At 34.5% G+C, this 21,808-nt stretch overlaps 2 protein-coding genes across 3 annotated transcripts; one reads left to right on the top strand and one right to left on the bottom strand.

Annotated features, from left to right (window-relative positions):
- The first annotated feature begins 2,066 nt into the window (after positions 1-2,066).
- On the top strand, positions 2,067-13,585 carry LOC143916518 (calnexin-like). Of its 2 annotated transcripts, none has more exons than XM_077437655.1 (13): positions 2,067-2,425; positions 5,755-5,880; positions 5,958-6,137; positions 6,220-6,369; positions 6,446-6,651; positions 6,728-6,935; positions 7,762-7,882; positions 7,972-8,114; positions 8,198-8,314; positions 8,395-8,535; positions 9,281-9,403; positions 11,447-11,641; positions 11,716-13,585. In XM_077437655.1, the coding sequence occupies exons 2-13, from the start codon at positions 5,755-5,757 to the stop codon at positions 11,797-11,799; spliced, it is 1,794 nt and encodes a 597-aa protein (XP_077293781.1). In that variant the 5' UTR covers positions 2,067-2,425; the 3' UTR covers positions 11,800-13,585. The 2 variants fall into 2 exon arrangements, with proteins under 2 accessions (XP_077293781.1, XP_077293782.1); XM_077437656.1 differs by having other exon boundaries at positions 11,719-13,585.
- A 2,018-nt stretch (positions 13,586-15,603) lies between these two features.
- On the bottom strand, positions 15,604-21,303 carry PolA1 (DNA polymerase alpha catalytic subunit). The gene is made up of 10 exons (XM_077437476.1): positions 21,149-21,303; positions 20,796-20,993; positions 20,520-20,722; positions 20,210-20,452; positions 19,536-20,141; positions 19,264-19,458; positions 18,732-18,983; positions 18,508-18,637; positions 16,002-18,437; positions 15,604-15,927 (listed from the first exon to the last, which is right to left on the bottom strand). The coding sequence occupies exons 1-10, from the start codon at positions 21,162-21,164 to the stop codon at positions 15,695-15,697; spliced, it is 4,512 nt and encodes a 1,503-aa protein (XP_077293602.1). The 5' UTR covers positions 21,165-21,303; the 3' UTR covers positions 15,604-15,694.
- Between the last annotated feature and the right edge of the window lie 505 nt (positions 21,304-21,808).

Consider the following 21,808-nt stretch of genomic DNA (forward strand, 5'->3'; position numbering starts at 1 on the left):
TCTATCTACTTAATGAATATGATTTATAGAACCTAGGCTTTCAATGAATGTAACACAGTATTGCTTATCACTCAATAAAACGGCAATTGACTTGCAATTCGAGTCGGCATGACACTATCAACTATTAGTTTAATGTGAGTATCCAATAGTTACGAAAAAATCAATTAGTCGCAACATTTTTGAGATTTGTATGTAATAAAAGACTCGTTTCCGGTTTATAAAACTTATTGATTATTTATTATTTATGTAATATTAATTGAAGGACTATAATTTTTCGATAATTAATAAGTCCAAAATATAGTGTAAGTTCGAGCATACAAGTTATAGATATAAAATTTCAGTTCGATACAGGGCCTAGGATATATAATAATTCATAGAAAAATAATGCTACTTCCGGCAGATTTGAAAATGAAAAAAAAAAATTACAGCGGAACGATTAAAATTTTATTACGCAGTAAAAAGTTTCAGTGTTTCAGTTTACGACCTTGGTTTGTGACTCAAGGTCGATTGTTTCTTATCAGAGTTTGCCAATTTTCATAGAAACGGTTCCTGTAAAATTGGCATTTCCTTTCATCTCCTTTCCTATATCTTGTCATCGTCTTGAAGTTCACCGATTTGATTATAAAATGCTGCAAAAATTTCTCTATATATGTCATTGTGGATGTTTGTATGAATTTGCATTGTATAAAATCCTTATATATTGTATTGAATGATTGACTGTATTTATCTGTTTAAATTATACTCATCATTTTGGAGCGATCTGTTAAGATGAATGTTTTATGAAATTATGGAGGGCGTATGGAGTGAAACGACGGAATTGTTAAGACACGACCGAAAATAAACCATGTCGTAGAGGGTTCGGTGATTATTGGTCACAAAGCGCTCGCTCAAAGGTCACTAAAATCTCTATAACAGAACATCTGGCAGCCGAAAAGTTCATCATACTAACGAGAACTCGAGTGCTAAATATTTCGTATTCGCGATTTTCATGGTAAAAATTGTCTTTTGGGCGATCGCAATGTGACTAATTATCCAATTATCGTCGTAGAGCCGCCACAAAATAAAATAAAATAAACTTACTGAAGGAAATCAATATTGTTTTATTAATTCAATTTTATTTTGAACCATATTAACATCTATCTCTATATAAACAAGTTTCACGCACAACACTTGGTACGAAAATGAAATTCATGGCTGTCGGCCGTCTCCACGTTCAGCTGAACGTCAGCAATCGACGGTCAGCTGAACGTGGAACTTCTGAGCAGTCTCTCAATAGCCGTGCACGTGATCACGATATTTAAAATTTCACGTAAGATTTAAAAACATCATCGAGATCACAAAAGATTCTCAGTCTAATTGCTGGTTTTTTTATTTTTCAATTTTGTACCGACGACAATCGAATTTCCCATCAAAGTCCGACACCATTCTTATTGGAATCAAACTTCCGCTGAAAAACATCAACCCGAAAATTCAATCAAGCTAAAAAATCATCGAAATAAAAAATATAAGGTCATAAAGATTATTATTTCTATTACATGTAAAAAAGATTTAATCCGATTCAGTTAGCGGTTTGGGAGATAATTAAATTCAAAAACTTAAAAAAAAGAGGATACTGTTGCGTAGGGGTGGGTGGAGGATCCAAGTAAAAGGCTAACAGTCGTTTCACAGCATTTGTCGTTTCACTGCTCCGTCCAGAATGAATTATATCGCCTACGTACCGCCTTATAAAGGGTAGATCTCTCAGGACGCCTAATCTGTTTACCTGTTGTATAGTCACGTATTCGGATATGTATTTCCCCGATATTGGGTCTCCCCGTACCGATTCTGAGAAATAACTAATATCGGTCATTGTTTAGCCTAAATGCACTTAGAGTCCAGATATAATCTTTGGAAGTAAGTGCATGCATTTAGTTAATCCGATAACAGATATCCGTTGGTCTAAGTACAATTCGCTCAATCCACGGCGTACGTAACAATACCTATAAGGGGAGGTACCATTTCCGGTCAACTTAAAAATTTACGTCGTGTCGATAAGAATTTCAATAACCGATACTAAGTTTCGGTTCGATAGGACTAACGGTGTTTTTAGGGTGTGACCAGTTTTCTCGTGACCAGTTTTAATGTGACTAAACACTAAGAACGAGCCGAGTTGAAGAGCGCGTTGCACAAGGAGCGGCTCCGCTCCAGCTGTTTGTTGTTGATTGGCCGGCGTGTGCGTGTTGCAGAAGTGAGATCGAGAATTAGAGCCGGGGCGTTCGCTTCAGTCTGCCACCGGCGTTCTCCGCGTAAGGGTGTGGTCGTCGCTCGTCCCTCGTTCCTCGTCCATTAATCGCCGACCGCGACGTCACCGGGGGCGGAGGCTCTACCCAAAGGGCCCCTCCCGTCACCCACCTCCCACCCCAACGAAGACAACTCTCCGCCGGAAGTGAGTATCCCCCCGCTCACCCTCCCTCCCCCCCACACGCACAAATTGAGGTTATGTCGCGGCCGGTGCGCCTGCGCCTTCGCCTTCTCCTTCTCCTTCTCCTACTTCATGCCTCGCATTGCCACACCACATCACTACTATTTCTATCACCCCACTAATTCAATTAGTGGCAATCTCATCTCTCCGCTTAATATGATATGCACATCCTTTCTCCACTTCCTGTCGTCTGCCTCCCTCCCCCCTCCCCCTCCCCCCTCCCACTGCTCTCATCCAATTTCCGTAACAACAGCTTTCATCAAAAAAATCCTTCAATGCATACTATACATATAGAAAAATATACATTTTTTTATCTACACATATAGAAAATTAGCCCAGGACAAATTGTTTCGGAACAATAGTTGAATGAATATCCCCATCATTATACAAAATGTCTTCCAAATCAAAAAGTATTCCATTTCCAGAGAATGTTTATTTACAGATTTTAAACAGATTCCCTGGATAGTCTTGGAAATGCACCAGACGGCTGCATCCTAATCCTGTCACGATACTATCTGACCTTCGAGGAATACCTTAGCATATAAAGTTATTGATGATGCATATTGTAAAACATTCGATGAATAATTTTGCATCACAAAAAATAGCTTTTGGTATTAGAGTTTTAGCAATTCAACGACAGTGATGCATTGTTAATATTATGTGCAATATATCAATGTCGACGATTGTGTAGGAATTCGTTTACTTTCGATGTGAGGTTGGCTTATCACCGAAAGGAAGCTTCTAGAACACTTTTGCGACACTCATATCTATGTATGTTCAATGAAAACGTCTGATTATGCACTATTTTTGTACCTTATTGAACGCTCTCACTCTTTCGTTTTGCAGTTTTATCTATGATGTGAAATATTTTATACTTTGAACGAAACGAGATAATTTTTATTATAGCAAACACATTTCCGATTAAAATGCTTCGTTTCCACCTTTCGGTTTGCTTCTGATGTTATGTATATATAAATCGATAAGAAACATTTGACCTATTTATACTAAAATTAAAGCTTTTAAAATAATTAATACCGTTTTGTACCAGTATATAGAATGTAATCAATCAGGATTGATTATTCATCGAAATAAAGTGGTGAATTAAATGATTGTAGCATTCGTTGATCAACACTGTCATTTAAGGAAATTTTAAACAATATTTTTCATGACCATTCTTAATACAATATATATGTATGCATTGAAACGTTGTCGATATTTAATTTGGTCACAATGTTTGTACAATACAATTGTTTAATTGATTTTTATTTTTAAATGCTTTTTATTATTACTAAATTATGTTCACAATGCATCTTATATCTATTTCAATGGTAAACGGACTACTAGTCATATGTGAATCAGTCACAGGACAACCGGTCGCTCTAGATCGGTCACACGTGATCACCTGTCACACTAAAACTGGTCACACCCTAAAACTGATCACGAGAAAACTGGTCACACCCTAAAATCGGTCACGAGAGAACTGGTTAACCGATTTTAGGGTGTGACCAGTTTTAGTGTGACGTGTGACCGATCTAGAGCGACCAGTTGTCCTGTGACTGGTTCAGATTTGACTAGTAATCACCAAACCATTTTAATAGCTACTGATCTACTGATCATTTTCTATTTTACAATTTTATTTTATTTTTGTCAGTAATTTAAAGTTTTATATTATTTTAATGTTAATGTACAGCATAATAGGAAGAAGAGGTCAAAAACCTATTTACAATTCTTATACATAATATTATCTAAAGACTCTCTAAAGTCGACGATCTAAAGCAGATTGTGTTTAGGTAATCTGTGAATTGTTTAATGGTTTTTAATCATATTGCAGTATTTTCTGTTCTGCAAAAAAGATCCAACACAAATAAATAACAATGCAAATTTAAGATTCCCTTACAAGTTTAGATATAAAACAAATTTTATTAATACAATTTCATAAATTGTTAGTTTTGATTCATATTTAGACTGATCTGAAAACTTAATTCTAAATTCTATATTAGTCCATTCTATATTCGAAATACAGTACACTCTCGATTATCCAGTCTAATGCTGGGGTGAGAGATCACCGATAATTTAAAAAAACGGATAATCCGAATCATCAAATTTTGACTTGGTTTCGAGTATAATATCATATCAACAACACAAATTTTTGTTTCATAATTTTAATACTCATTATTTATTAAGAAAAACGCTTATAGTTAAGCATATGTGTGGCCGTTAGTACTTATGTATAGTTAATACTACTGTTGCCAAAATATAAAAAAAAATCTAGTCAACCAGCCAGACGAAGCATTGAAGTTGTCTACTAATCCTAATTTTTCATGGAAAAACTTGGCTGTTTCCATACACATTTGACCGCTAATTGGTATTCCTTCTGCTCATTTTTGATTTAACCATATGAATATAGTTGCAACCAAATCTTTGTATCTTGACATTTTCATACTTTTTCGTTTCGAAGGACCTGCAGAACTATCACAACCTTTCGCGAACGCCTCTAACTTATTTTTTTGACTTAACTATATTTCGAACAGGTATGTAAATCTGAAATATTTTCGAGTTAATAGCATAGAAAATAATTTCACACACAAAGTATTATAATTGATAATAATTAAACATACGTATGTTAGAAAGAATCTGCTCTGAATACATACACTTGTTACTTCTTCGATGATCAAAAGGGAACGAAATTATCATATAAGAACAAAATTTAATTAACTTAAAAAAATTAATTAATATTTTTCAAGCACGGATAATCCGCAAACCGGATAATCGAGAGTACACTGTATATTAATGCTATTTGCTACTATTCTTCTTTTACATAAAGATATCTATCTTGGTTTTGTGTAGCTCGGAAAAACTTTTCAGCAATCTTAAGTCTCCTTCAATTAAATTTTGATCCACGGTTATCAAACAAAGAAGCTTGCATTTTGCACTTGCAATAAGAAGAGGCTATTAAAAAAATCTCAAATCAGACATTTTTCAAACAGACAGATCAGACAGATCCTTTTTGCATATAAATATATTCATTCGTTGTTGCCTTTGAATGCTACAAAAGGTTAAACACCCCTGGTATTATAAAAAGAAATATTTTAATGCATGCACGATTTTCCAGTGACGGAGGTAAACATGTAAACAACTTCTAGTTTGGTTTTTTTTTGTATGATTTTGGAATTCTGCCAGATTGCCATATATATTTTTACAGATGACGTTCAATTTCTTCTTGAAAGTTTACTATCATTCGCCGAACAAAAGATTGATTCAAATGTTTCATTGTTTGAACTGTCCTCTTTCAGATGAATTCGAACGTCTTATTTTGGCTGGCCGCCTTCGGCTTCCTCTGCATCGCCGTTTCGAACAGCCACTATGCTCTGGCTCAACAGGACGATGATGATTTCGACGACGACGGAATCGTAGCCGACGTGAGCATTCAAGTCCTATAAAGCACTCATTCAACGATTAGCTTTCTTTTCAAGATACATTTTTTTCTTATTTTTAGGAGGTTGAAGCTCCAGCTAGTGAAGCGATGGATTACACCAGCCCCATAGTAACTCCAAATAAATTCTACTTCGCTGAACACTTTGACGATATTGATAAATTTAAACAAAAGTGGATTGTGTCACAAGCGAAGAAGGATGGAGCCGACGAACAGATTGCCAAATATGATGGAGAATGGCAGGTTAATTGAACAGATCGCACTAATGACTAGATTCTATAGATTATTAAATGCATCCTTTATATAAAAAAAATTAATAATACAGGTCGAGCAACCACAAAGACCCATCCTGAAGAACGATTTGGGTCTCGTACTCAAGTCTAAAGTGAAGCACGCTGCAATTTCCGCTCGGTTCAGCAGACCGTTTGTATTCACCGATAAACCTTTCATTGTTCAGTACGAAGTGACTATGCAGGTTTGATTCAAATGCCGTTTATTATGTATCGTATCGATTGTGGTATTTTTTTATATGTATGCAAATTTAACATCAGGAAGGACAAGAATGCGGCGGAGCTTACATCAAACTGTTGTCGTCCGGAAAAGAGTCTACAGATCTGAAACAGTTCACTGACAAAACGCCGTACACGATCATGTTCGGTCCTGATAAGTGTGGCAACGATCATAAGCTGCACTTCATCTTCAGACACAAGAACCCCAAGAATGGAACCTTGGAGGAGAAACACTGCAAGAAGCCAAAGTAATGATTTAATTTTTAAACGATGGTGTGAAGTGATTGGTGTTTATTAATTTATCTTTTTATTATTTATATATAGAGATAGATTAGAGGAGCCGTTCAAAGATAAAAGGCCCCATCTTTACACACTCTATCTGCAACCTGATAATACGTACACCGTGCTGTTAGATCATAAGGAAATTAATAGTGGATCTTTATTGGAAGACTTTACGCCGTCTGTCAATCCTCCCGAAGAAATTGATGACCCAAGTGATGCTAAACCGAATGATTGGGATGACAGAGAAAGAGTGAGATATTTTTGCTATATCTAATGCTCCATTGACTTTTCTTTGTTTTTATAATACGATAACTAATGCAAACAACTGATTTACATGTTTAATTCATATTAAATATTTCCTTCAACGATTTACTAATATCAATACGAATTTTTCCAAGAATTATATATTATACTATTATATTCGAATTGCTCTATTTACTCCATTAAATTGACTATTGAAATCTGTGTCGTATTATGACTAATACAATTATTGATAACACTGAGCAACAAAAAATATCACGTTTTTTACTTACCGAAGCGGAAGCTGATTAATCTTTACTACGCTTGGCCCACTGAATTCGAATATGAAAATGATTTTTGTTGGTTTCCTCTTGTTTATCAAATATGAGCAGCTAAAAAATGTGCAATTTTGGCTTTTACAGTTTTTAACTCAAAATCTAGTATTGCTGTGCCAAAAGTGAGTATTAGAATTAATAGTCAGATGTTTTTCTAGTAATTGTAACTTATTACAAAATATGTATAATAATTATTTAGCGAATTTTAAAAGTCAGATATCACAATCAATAGAAAAAACATCTGACTTGATTCCAATACTCACTTTTGGCACAGCAATACTAAATTTTGAGTTAAAAACAGCAAAAGTTAAAAATCTCATAAACTCATATCATTGTCATGTTCAAATTTAGTGGATCAAACTTCGTAAAGATTGTTTAGTCTCTGCTCTGGTATCTTTGTTTTTGTTGCTCAATTTAATTTTTCTTTACTTGTATGTATGTGAAAACCCTATTCAAATCATGTTCTACCTACTTTTTATATATCAAATAATTCATTCTTAGATATCAGATCCAACAGCTAGTAAACCAGACGATTGGGACGAAAGCGCTCCTCCACAAATTTCAGATCCCAAAGCAGTGAAACCCGATGGATGGTTAGATGATGAACCAGAAATGATATCAGGTAAAAAAAACTTGTATCAATTTTGCATAAGGACTTGAATCTTTTAGCCAAAATGAGATATGTTTTCGGTTATAATGATCTTTTTTTAGATCCTACTGGTGAAAAACCTGCTGATTGGGACATGGACATGGACGGAGAATGGGAAGCACCTCTGGTCGAGAATCCCAAATGTACAAACGCACCCGGATGCGGAAAGTGGAGCGCTGCACTCATCACAAATCCCAATTACAAAGTTAATATTCATTCATTTTTTTATTATATTTCAGTATTAATACGCTTATTATATTTTCCTGATTGTATCCTTTTGTTTTGCAGGGTGTATGGAGAGCACCTATGATACCAAATCCACAATATCAAGGAAAGTGGGCACCGAAAAAGATTCCCAATCCATTCTTTTTCAAAGATGAAAATCCATTCAAGATGACTACTATTGTAATACATCAGTTTATCTATATATTTCTGCTATCATTTTTTTAATTTATTATTATATTATATAATCTACTTGTTTACAGGCCGCTGTGGGAATTGAATTGTGGTCTATGTCGCCGATGCTTTTATTCGATAACATTATCGTGACCGATGACCCGGATGCAGCATTTGCTTGGGCAAAACAGACTTTCGATTTAAAAGTCGACAAGTTAGACTCGGACTCGGTACGCATGCACTTTCCACGATTGATTGGAAAAGTTTATAGTATTATGCATTGAACTATGATAACGTTTATGTTGATAATTTGCCGAAAAAAATTGAAAATTCTCTTTGATTAGGCCAGTCTGTGGGGTCGAATAATGAAAGCTCTAAACTACAAACCCGGATGGTGGGCGTTGTACTTTGTTTATTGCTCGATTCCGGTGTCGATTTATATTTGGTACCTTTGCAAGCGCGTCAAAGAGGTTATACTTTCAGAACAGAACAGAAAGTGTGCTCCCTTTAGTTGATTCACTGCTCGTGTACCTAATTTCGAAGTCTATAGATATAAAATTCCTCAGTGCGTATCTCCTTTTAGTCGATGTTTTTTTTGGTACAATTTCACCGTCTACTTGACGCTTTTAAAATGTGTATCGCACTCATTGTTATATCCGGGACTCGAAATGGATGCATTTAATCGCCGAGCAAATTTTACGTACACTACGGCTCGATTCAATTGTATTTTCGTACGTAAATAAACATCGGTGATATTGAAAGCGTCCGTTTGTCCACTTTCTAAGTATTGCTATTTTTTATTTTACAGTTTTAGTGTATCAATATGTACTCTTTGATGTTTTCTATCCTGTTGTTATTATTATTACGTTTAGAATATTGTGTATATTATCCCCGTTGTTGTATATTATTATATTTAGATATGACGCTTGTACAATTTTGTATTTTATCATTGCTATTGTTAAATGTAATCTGTAGGAGAGCCTTTGGAGGTGGATTGTCAAAGCGACTGAACAGAAACCATGGCTCTGGGGAGTGTACGTTCTTATCTTTGCCCTGCTTTTTGGTGTTTCCATCTTCCTGTGTTGTAGCTCATCAGAGGTAAATTTTATTCATTTATTTTTTAATTAACCCATTTTGAATATCATATAATGTTCTGAGTGGGTTAATTTGCTTTTATTTTTTTACTTATGTATAAGCTAACAATAGCACTCTCCATTCAGTGCACAATTTTCATCAGTTTTTTCATTAAAATGCGAATTTTTGCTATATATTTATTTTCCAACATCAAAAAAGTTCCTTATTTGTAAATTAGCTACATTGTAAAATATTATAAACAATATTTTTTCACAACATTGACACCAAAACAGTTTCCATATATTTATTTATCCATTATATTATTGAATAAGGGTGGGTTTAGGATCCAAATGAAAGGCTAAAGTCGCTTCACAGCATTTATTCAACGATTCAAGAGGTCCACACAGATCCACCGCTCACTCCAGAATGATATGATCTACCGTGTGTACCTCCTTGTAAAGGACAAGTTGCACATCACAGCTTCCCCGATCCATTAATGTGTCTATTGTTTAAGCACGAAAAGGTCTACCCTGGCGAGTTTATTGTTTACGCATCCACTCGCCCGGATCTGTGAGAACTCCAGCGTATCGTTTGTTTCCGTTCGCTTAATCTGGGATTTCTATTATTCACCTACGAATGCACTTAGAAAGTGTTTACTCACTCTCATGTTCCCACGTTACAAAACATTAACCGTGACCATAGGTGCCATTACATGTTGCCCAAGGCGACACCTATCGTTAAACTTTTGTACATAAATACCAAATACCATCATTACACACAAAATATAAGTTGAAAACCCCTGCCACTGGACTCTTCCAATGCGGAAACCACTATAGTCGCTCCCTCGTATGTAGATTTTCCACTTCCCATTTTCTCGAGCAAAACTTGATTGCAGTGCGCCTCAATATTGCTGCTGCTTCACTCAATTCAACCAGTAAGGTCGACTGTCCCGACATTACATCATCATCGTTATCGTCCAGTCTTTCAAATATTCCATCGATGACTGTTAAACTGCACTCTGGAGCCCTTCTTGCAAAAATGTTGAGATTATTAATCTTCTTCACATGCCATGTACTCCCAGAACGTCAGCAACTAGATTTCCCATTCGTACTTTATCAATGGCTGCTCAGAATAGTGCTTGGGTGCTGAGGCCGTACCAAAATGTTTCCTGCCCCGACTACGTTGGCCTACGATTTTCTCCTGGATTATTAGGCGCAAGAGATTGTATCTCTCGTTCCGCATCACATGTCCAAAGTACTCCAATTTACGCCTTTTCACACTTTTGAGCACTTCAACATGCTTTTCCATAAGAGCCAGCACTCGGCATTGGTACGACACGCCATCCATGAGATTCTCAGCATCCTTCTGTATGTCCACATCTCAAAGGCATGTAGTTTTTTGCAAGTGGCATCTGTCAGGGTCCATGCTTCTGTCCCATACAGAAGGATACTGAAAATTACTGATACGAATTATATTCATTCATTTTTAATAATAATTATTTAAAAATGCCAACTGCACGTAACCAGCAGTACGAAAAGTATTCTTTGGAACATTTAATATGGACACATTCATACATGGCATAGACATTACAACAGTAGCCGACAAAATCTATTCAACTACACAGCAGTACATGTTCACCAGCAAAATCAGCTTTCTTTGCCCACTGGAAATATTCACGCACGGCGTGACGTCATAGTAGTGAGTGCACGCGTACTACGAAAGTGCGCTTATGAATATTTTCGAAAAATTCATATTGACTCAACGATACAACACTAGCATTATTGCACCGTATCGTCGCGCTCTAATGTATATGTAAGCCGATTTTGCCTTACAATCAATTATCCAAAATATGTCGAAACGTGCGCTACTGTATAGTATGAATAGAAGCTGTCGTTACAAACCTAATCATTCATACATTCACTCTTACATAAGATACATTAATGAAAAATCTATCAAGGATTGTCTCCCAATGGAGAGTGGTACTTAGATTAGTAATGCAATTAGTAATTGAAACAGTATTTCAATTGAAATAAAACAATACTTTGATCAAAATATTCACATAAACAGGAAAAGGACGCAAATAAAGAAGAAGAAGCTATATCTAAAAAAACCGACGCCGAAGTTGAAGACCAGCCATTGATCGAAGAAGAAGAATCCAATCCCGAAAATGACGAAGAAGCCTCGCAAGGTGAAGAAGAATTCTCAGAATCTAATGCCAAACCGGAAGCCGATGAAGCCGTCGAACCCATCGCCGACAATCAAGTAAATCCGTCGTGATTTTATTTGATTCACATTTATTTTCTCGTAATAACTTGGATATGTCTCTTCAATTTCAGCAGCAGAGCGATTCAGCTGGTGAACCGGACGCAATCGATGCACCCAGCGACATGCCACGCAAACGGAAAACTCGCAAAGAGTGATGCGTCGACGAATAGACCAAATAATTGTTACACGTTCGCTAACATCAGTTTTCCAAAATCGAGCATATTGAATTTTACGACGCATTTTACATTATCATCAAACTGCCATCGTCCTCGTCCGGCGACAGGACTCAACCCCCCCCCCTCCAAAGTGTATAAATATCGGCGTTGACTTAAATTAAAATTCAATAATGTGTACTATATTAGCGACAATGTGAATCCATTGATTTATTATTATTTTTAATTACTATACAAATTATTTATTAGTCTAGTCCCATCTGCTGTACCATATAATGCGAAACTAGTATTGTTTTCATTTCGTATCCAGCATTTGTACGAGTCTGTATAAAACGAAGTATATAATGTATACACCTAAGTATTATTTATTTTTCTAAAAACAAAAAGTTTCTTCCTACTCGAATTTTGACAACGGCAGACTTTCTGAATCATGTCCCTATTATTATATTAATTATTATTGCAGAAGATTGATTTTAAATCTTTTATATTTAAGTTATGAGCAAATATAATATATTCGACCGGTTATGAAATTGGACATTGAACTATCATACGACTGGCCTCTTTCAGATATATTAAAATAATATCGAAATAATACGTGATTGTCTTTAGAACGCATTTTATACAACAGTAATGTACTACATATATGTATTACATAATTTACTCTCGTCTGTTTGCACGTGTTTATTGTAGGTTTTTATGGTTTGCTTGTTTTGTACGTTGACGTGTAAAGTTATCAATATAACACCGAGTGATGTAATACAGTTATGATTTTTATCATTTCAGACGCATTCCTTAGCACTGTATTAAGAGTGAAAAGCATTTCCCTTTTACGTATGCATTTGATTTGAACAGTATAGGCTCGACTCGTTCGTTTTGAGATGAATTCAAACTGTATATTATATGAAAAGGATAATTATAGGTATGTACTTGTGTTCTGTGAGATTTCGTTTAATGTGTTCCCCTCTTATGTTAAATTAAAAAAGTATATACATAATAATATATTAGTTAGAATTAATTTGTTTGGTTGATTACAAATGTATGTATTCTAAAGATAATGAATTGACCAAAACGTTATTGCGAGTGAATGTATGTATGTATATTGTTGATGTTTTGCATTATGACGTGCAGATGACGGTATGTAAATTTAGATAGTGGGAATGGTTCCGACGCTTCACTGTGTTTTTATTTTCAATAAATAAATGGTTTTAGTCAATGTTATTAACGTATATACATATATATATTATTATGAATAATATCAATAGCTCTATATATCCGGTTTGATTCGATAAAATGTAAGGTACGATAACGTATTCCATTGCAAACACGTCTCACATCACGTGAACTATCTACGTAGTGTAAGATACATAGGCAGTAAAGATTATAAACGTTAGCGATTTATTTTGTATTTTTGTAAAAGCATGTAGAGCTTCTTCACATTCACCGCACATATTGTGGTGTTGCAAAAAAATATTCAGAGGAAAAAAAAACTGGAATTCAAACATTCGTCCGGAATCATTGTTTATGATTTTTGTTGTTTTGTAATAATATATTATATATATTTGCGTAATTTATGTATGTAGCACATTTTGAACGATATGGAAAGAAATTGTAACGGCCCGCTTTCAAATTTGATTTAAACTATGGCAATGTATTTTCTGTATATTCTATTATACTAATCATTGGTATAACTTTTTTGTCTACTGACAAAATGTATTTCTCTGATTTATAATAAAAGATTCAATGTGTGTAATTGATAATAAAAGTTTTTAAAATAAACATTACATTTGTATTTATTATATTTAATATTATTCTAAGTCTGCTTTATATATTCGCTCATAACATTCATTTGTTTTTTTTATTGAATTTATTTGAATCGATAATTATTTTACTACCGCCATCTATGTATAAAATCAATGACTACAAAGACATCACCCAGATTAAAAAGTTTCGAACTTGAAACGCGCCTTAAACGATATTTTATCTATATCGTAATGGCGGAAGATACATTTACTTATATTGATGACCAAAATGAGCAATATGGCAAAGTATGGAAACGATCGGATAAAAGGTAAATTGTCCTCTGAATTGTAATCGTAAGTGAAACGTAAAGGTTTGTAAAAAAAATTAATATTTAAGGACAACCAATCAGAAACGAATTGAACACACACTACAGTCTTTGTTTTATAATACAAATTTTTCTTTTAACGGACTAAAAAAGTTTCACATTGCAAATTTAAAAATTAAATTGATAAAACGAATCTACTACGATAAGCATTAGTCAGCCAATGTATCTTTATTCTCCACTATAAACTGATAATAAATGTCGCAAATAACCACACTGGCAAACATCTATTCGTTCATTTTGAAAACCATGTCATGTTAACTCACTATGAGCCATAAACACATGCTGTTTTTAATAAAACCAGGGGTGTGAAGTCGGTTCAAAATTTACCGACTCCGACTTTATTTTATGATTCAACTCCAAACTCCGGCTCCAACTTGAAAGATCGACTTTTCTTACCAAAGTATAAAATTGTTAGCAATAAAAATAGTAGCGATTTTCAATATATATGTATAAAAAATTAAAGAAATTTAAAAAAACAATAAAAATTGACATGTGAGTAACCCAATTTATTTAATTATTGGTAATAATAATAATAGGTTTAAATAAAAAGTACATTCATAGTGTATGTGTATGAATTTCATACACAAATTAGTAAATCGAGATGGAAGATACAATCTGTTTTGGCCACAAAACATTAAAATACGTGTAATTCAACGATTTTATTTATAATGTAATATAAAATCATGATTCTTCAATTTTAATTTATTAATAGATTTACTTCAATAAAATAGGAGACTAATTGACACATACCGTAATACTATTAATTAAATAAAATAATAAAAAGGAGTCAGTCAGTTGATTTTTTACGAATCCGACTCGGCTTGAAATGCTCCGACTTTGAATCCACAGCCCTGAATAAAACTTCATTAAAGACTGTCAACACAGCATGTTTTTAAATCCTCCAAACTTCGTACAAAAAAAAGTATTAGTATTAAAAGATTTAGTTTTAAACTTCGAATCATAGATATCATACCAGCATATCAATAAATAAATTTAAAAATATATATTTCTATGGTTGAAATCTCGACTCTTTTCCAAGGAATTCATCGAAAATATTTCAAATCCTCAGATATACATAGAAACTGACTGGTTTTACTCGCATAGCACACATACATACTTCTCAATTTGAATCTTTCATTCAAATGAATATGATCTATAAGATAGATATCGTTTATTACATGAAAATATATTGAAATTTACATATATTGTATACAAAATAAAGCAATCATAACAGTTTGTGAAATACTGATCTGATAAGACAACTATAAAGAAGCTTTATTCCAATTTTAAATTTAATTGATAGAAAATTTTAAGAGTTATGTTTAATTTACAAAACCTATTATTTGTTTTTACCTTTACTTTTCGAAAAATACGCACTTTCATATTTTTCTTTAAATTCGGGCGCTCCATAATGAGTTAGCGAGGGCTGAGTGAGTAAAATAGCAGACCTGATCATACAGCAGCTAAGTCTTTAGCTATATGATTAGCAAAACTAGCATCTCTGTGTCTTTACCCCAACTCTTAACCTCAACATTGAATAAAACTGGAAGAGCAAACTGTAAGGTAGTAATATTTTAACTATCCCATAAACAAGTAATGGATAATCATGATGGGACACACATATATACAATATAATATAAATATATTCGTTTTTTTTTTTTAATTATTATATTGAAATTAAATACATAATTTAAACATAAGTATATCCTAGTATCAAATATTTTATTTACAATGACGATGAATATATCTAGCTTAATCATTAAACATTTCTAAATGCGTATCGTATTCATTTATCTCCATATCGGTGATGGGATCAGAACTCGGCGGTTCTACTTTGATCTCGACAGACGACTTCGCTTTCGCGTCACAAAAGCCGAAGAGTTGGCTCAGATTAATCACGGAATACGACGAATGAGAGAGGGCATCCTCGACACACTCCTTCAAACTGTGCAAAGCGGATGCGATCTGCGGACTCAATTGCGATTCTGAAACAAAATACATATACAATTACCGACACAAATCAAATTTAACAGCAATGATATATATATCGAATACTAACTTTGCCCTTTTAGACTGTTGACATCGAATAAATAACGGAAATAGCTGATCTGATAGTACAAATCCCTCTCACTGTACTCTCTATACATGACTCCTTTCTCACACATATTGCACAATGGATATCCACCGAAGAACCTGTGCGGAACCTTAACAGTCCTATTTGTACAAGTCGTATCCTCGCAGATGATCCAATTCTCATAATACTTGGCATTGTACTGTCTTATTTGAGTAGTCAGCTGGTTCAAAATCGCCGGCAAATAGTCGAATGGCCGAATAGTACATTTTTCATTTTGACACTTATCCAAAAACGACGCATTGACTTCCTTCAAAGAGTTGACATTGTTGCATTGATCGTTGATGCACGTGAACTTGAACGGTACGCATTCTCTATATTTATTCTTTTCATTCTCAAGTTCGAAAATTTCATCGTTGCCAGACGCTTCTCTCTTGATAGATTGTTTGTACGACGAAGGATCGAGACCGAGGAAGTCGGCGATCCTGGCCGAGTCCATTCCCTCGATAGGATCGCATATTCTAGATATGACCGGGTGCAATTGGTGAGCTAGATAGTAATTCACATCTACTTTGAGGTTTTCAGAATTCTTCAGTTCTTCTATGTGATAGGCTCGTTGCATAGCGGGAATGTTACTCGTTCCGTCTTCGCATATAATATATGGAACGATATCACCTTTTTTGTATTTCCGACCGTTTTTACTATTCAGACGTAGTGCGACTTGAACGTGAGGCTGTCCCTTTTTATCTGGATACTCGTCAGGATTTTTCGTTAGCTGTTTTGTGATGGCGAGCACGGACAGCGGCATCTTGCCGTCTTTCAGATCGTCCCTCAGCTTTGTTAAATGAGCTTGGACGTTTTCCAATCGCTCATCGGACGCTTGCTCGGAGAGAATTTGATTGAGTATGAATTTACCGGACTCGGCAGCCAACTGTGACCAATCTCTCCGCACTATATCAAGACCTTTTAATTCCTGATTAGTAACAAACTCTCCATTCTTATTTTTACTGATTAAAACCGCAGCGTATTTCTTCTTCTTCAACAAAAGTAGATATTTAAACACTCCATCAATCTCGAGCTCTATTTGCCTGTACTTTTTATTGATTTCTTTTTTTATATCGTACCCAATTTTGAAAACTTGATCATAGTCTAAGCATTTGGTGTTAATCATAATACTATCAGTGTCGCCGTATATAACATCATAGTTCAATCGACTGACCAATTCCTTCGTATTCGTAAGGATTTCACGTCCTTTCATCGTGACGAGAGCTGCTAAAGCTTTTGCATAAAACCGAGAATAGGTAAAACCTAAACAACCGTACATAGAATTAGCTGTGAGTTTGAGAGCCAATTGTCTAATATTATACTGCATGTACTGCTCTGGTCGAAGATCGGAAGCTTTCATCAAACCTTTGACTTTTCTCCGACTCTCAACAAGCATTCTTATTTGAGTCGGCAAAATTCCAGGCTCGACATTGGATTCTGGTAAAATCATTTCATTGATTTCATCATCATTAGAACAAGAGGCGTTTCTTTTAATAGTAGTAAAGCAAATGTTATACTCTTGAATAATGCTGGGATATAAGGAATTAAAATCCATGAGTAGAATCAAATTATCGTAGAAACCTTTTTTTGGATCCAAAACCAAACCTCCTGAATAAGCAGGTTTCTTACGAGCTTGAACTTGTTTTTTAGATAGTTTTGCAGCATCTGTTCCAGCGTTTTCATTTTCATTCAATGCTGCCATTCTTTTCCCCATCACTTTATCCGGCACTATATAATCTTTCTCAGAAAAAGCATGCAATAGTAAAAATTCATTCCGTTCAGATCTTCCTCCCATTAACGTCCTAGACATAACATTACCAGCAATCTGCGTAATTTGCAAAGCCAATGGTAAAACATTCAATTCGCACATAATTTTCAATATATATGTTGTATCTTGCATCGTCAACGATATCAAATTGAAAAGATCAGCACTCGTTTCGTAATATTTATAAAGTTCATCAGGCATTATTTCACTCCGATTGCCTTCTGGTAGTTTCAAAACATTGCTGCATAATGTATCTAAATCGTAGCTCCTAGATCTAATCAATTCCATTGACGACAGTTTTATATCACAAACGAGACGACCTAAAAAGGCATCTTTAGCTAAGAACTTTCTTTGAGGCACTGTAGTGCGTCGCAGTCTTCCTAAACGAGACCAATTCGAAATGTTCTTATCTAAAATGTTTCCGATTAGTAAATCCTGTTGATATCCGAGAAGATCATGCCCGACTACTAAATCAGGATCCAACTTCCAAAATTGAACCAAAAAGTAGCTGAGAAGTTCCCTTTCAGATTCGCACTTGGTCAATTTAGTGCCTTTGAAATTCAACATCTGCTTCAAATCGGCTGGCCATATTTCGTTTGACGAACGGGTGAACACTAAAAATTTGAAATAAATCAATAAATAGAACTCCAATGAGTTAATTATCACAGTCGAACATATAAATACCGCAAAAATGTTGTTGGAATGGTGGATTAGTAGGCGGTTTATGTATTTCAAATGAATTGCTTATCAAACACGTGAGCATAACAATCATATTGTGGCGGGTTTTCGGATCTATCACAGTGCGACAATGAATCTAAAAAAAATGAAAATTAATTTACCAGTACAGATAAATGATATATAAACTTATATATCATTAAAATAAAAACCACTATATAATCAAAACATACTGTAGCTATTGTTAACGGTGGTGGAGTATTATCACTTCGGTCGACAGATATTTCTTCAGGATTCAGACAATTCGCTTCGACTTTACACCAAGACACCTTATTCGAAACAAATTCAGGATTTTTGATATTCAACCAACACGGTCCTTTAATTTTTCTCTCTAATAAGAATATTTCTAATGAGCTTGTATTCGATCCGAAGATGTGACTGAATGTTAAATACTTTTTGTCAGCTGGTGGTACTGGATATGTAGCCTATAAGCAAAAAATAAGGATTGTAAATAGGTTTTTGAGCTCTATTTCCTATTATGCTGTAGATTAACATTAGAATAATATAATACTATGATTAGTAACCAAATTAAATTAAATTGTAAAATAGAAAATGATCAGTAGATCAGTAGCTATTAAAATAGATATAAGATGTATTGTGAACATAATTTCGTAATAAAAAAAAATCAAAAACAAATAAGAAAAAATTCGAGTTAAAAAAAGAAATGTATATTAAAATCAAATAAAACTATAAAAAAATCTTTACCGCATATCTCACTTCCATATATTCAGATTGAACTGGAATATTAGGTAAATCAAAAGCATAGTTTTTGGTCACTTTCCTCGATTTAAATTCTTTTATGTCTAATTTGGAAGCCACACTATTATTAAACTCCTCGTAAACATCCGTGAATGACACAGGATTGTCGCTGTCTTCTTCTAAAGTTATTGAGTCCAATTTCTATAATCATGAAATTATCATTAATAATACAGTTTAAAACTTATCGAAAATTTGTAGTATAGATAAATTTTGCTTACATATTCTCTAGGCAATAAGTAAATCTTCCTATCGATATTTTTCACGCATACACAACAAGAAATGCATCCGCGTGATGGATTCGAATGGTCAATATAGACTTTACCGAAGAGGAAAACTACTCCAGGTTTGACGAAGCGATCCTCCCACGCATCCCACCAATAGAAACGCAAAACTTTGGAGCCATCTTCGAGGGTATGCAATGGTAGAGTGTTTAAATCGTAACTGGAAAGCGATTGCGGTGTTTGTGCTACTCCTGACCAATTGTCGAATATTTCTTTTTTGTCTTCTAATACTGCTTCAGACAATTTTGGCTGCGTTTCATTGTTTTTAGCTTTTACAGGGGAGTCGAAATTGGAGTTCAAAAAATCGTCAGCGTTCAAATCTTCAACGCCGTTATGAGCTTCTTTCACTGGTGTAGTTTTGGCATGGAGTGAATCCTCATCAAAATCAATGTTATGAATTTGGAGATCTTGCGTGTGAATTTCTTCAATGGTTTGTGTGTCGTTTATTTCAATTACTTCCTGTTTGATTACGGCTGGAACTATTTCAGTATCGATTTTTACTTTTTTAGGAGAAGGTACCTGAACTATTGTATAATCTTCTTCCTAAAATTTAAATAAAGATACAAATTTACTTCAAAAAAATAATTCATATTGAAATAATCGTTTAATACCTTAATTTTTGTAACTTTTTGGTGAGACTTTCCATTAGAAAGCGGCGTTTGATGAGATGCTTTCGTAACTTTTGGCACACTGAGGCTTTTGAAATAATCTTGGGCGTCTCGTTTACTAGTATCTATAAATTGAGAAGGCTTTCTAGTTGCGATGTTTTTTGGTGTTTGTTTTAACAACTCTGGATCTTTGTTGATTTCTGACATAATATCTGAAAGAATACTATCTTCCGACAAGTGAGAAACCTTAAAGTTAAAATCGAAGTTAATAAAAACATCAAACAAATTATATAATATCAGGCATGACGAATACCTCTTTCTTCTTATTTGGCATATTTGATATTAAATTGCGAATATTTCCTTTTCCTTTTGACGAACTAGGTTCAGCCAAAGCTGAGACTCGAGCCTTTCGTTTCTTTGCATGACCTTCCTCTTTCTTAGCAGACGGATTGTAAGGTTCAGCAGCCTCTTCGTCGTCAAAAATCTCTCTACCATCTTCCACATATCCACATCCATCTGAAAATAGTACAGTATAATATGAATCATCTAAATTAAACATCGTTGGATAATACTACGCTCATTTCTATACCATCATCGTCAATCCAATCGTCTTCCCTTCGCTGAAGAACTCGGTCAGTATATTCACTCTCGTCTACAGTATCGTAGACATTCTCCAAAGTGTCCACCTCATATTTTCTTTTAGATCCGGTCGATTTGAGCTGCTTCAATTTCTCCAATGCTGACATTCGTCCATGTTTGTCAACCTTTTGACGCTTCGACCGACCAGCTATATCAATCAATTAATTTTATGTTTACTGTGATTTCTCGAATACGATGGTGTACATAGACAAGAGCATTATTGACATCGGTAAAATAGATTTGTGAAAACCAATCTACGAATCAATAGGAAAATAGAAGATACTGATAATATCTAAATCGTACCGATAGCATCCTCCATTTTATTGTCAAATTAGTTGATCCACATCAATCAGGACGAAACGGATCCCGCAAATTGGAAAGGAGCAAACACGCACCCCAGCAAAAGACAGCGCGCCAAAACCTGTGCCGTAGTTACACTGTTTGCACAGTTTGACACTAATCAGTGACACTCATACTGTACAGCCTGTACATTCTACAATTTACCAAATTGTGTCTGACACTAAATTCAATTTCTTAAAATTTCTAGTCATTAGACATGCTAAAGTCGTTGACCACTTGGATTAAAATTAAATTAAAGGTAAATTTTTACATATAATATATTGCATGGCTTTCTAGTAGTAATTTGCTGTAGCGTTTCCCTTACGCATTAAATAAAAGTTTATTTGTTTATTTTACATCTAAACTGAAATCATTGCGATAGATTAACATAATTTTACCTACAAACTTGCTTATACAAAACAGATATCACAGTAAATGGAAATGCGAGAATTGTTGGCTAATTTACAGTTATTGAGTGGGGTAACTACTATGATGCGAGGGTATACGATACGGTTACCTGACAACTCGTTCACAGATTTTCCGTAAACCGATGATGCGCTCCAGGCATTACGTTTACGGCGATCTATTTCTCACCCCGTCTGTTCACCATGATCTTGTTTACTA

The sequence above is a fragment of the Arctopsyche grandis genome, chromosome 9 (genome assembly GCF_051622035.1).
Source record: "Arctopsyche grandis isolate Sample6627 chromosome 9, ASM5162203v2, whole genome shotgun sequence".
NCBI classification, from domain to species: domain Eukaryota; kingdom Metazoa; phylum Arthropoda; class Insecta; order Trichoptera; family Hydropsychidae; genus Arctopsyche; species Arctopsyche grandis.

Coding starts and splice junctions, on each gene's coding strand:
- LOC143916518 (XM_077437655.1), top strand. CDS start 5,755: ATGAATTCGAACGTCTTATTTTGGCTGGCCGCCTTCGGCTTCCTCTGC. Junction 6,936..7,761: donor ATTGGGATGACAGAGAAAGA/GTGAGATATTTT, acceptor ATTCATTCTTAG/ATATCAGATCCAACAGCTAG. Junction 11,642..11,715: donor AACCCATCGCCGACAATCAA/GTAAATCCGTCG, acceptor CTTCAATTTCAG/CAGCAGAGCGATTCAGCTGG.
- PolA1 (XM_077437476.1), bottom strand. Junction 19,459..19,535: donor ACTTATTGCCTAGAGAATAT/GTAAGCAAAATT, acceptor TCATGATTATAG/AAATTGGACTCAATAACTTT. Junction 18,638..18,731: donor CACCGTTAACAATAGCTACA/GTATGTTTTGAT, acceptor CATTTTTTTTAG/ATTCATTGTCGCACTGTGAT.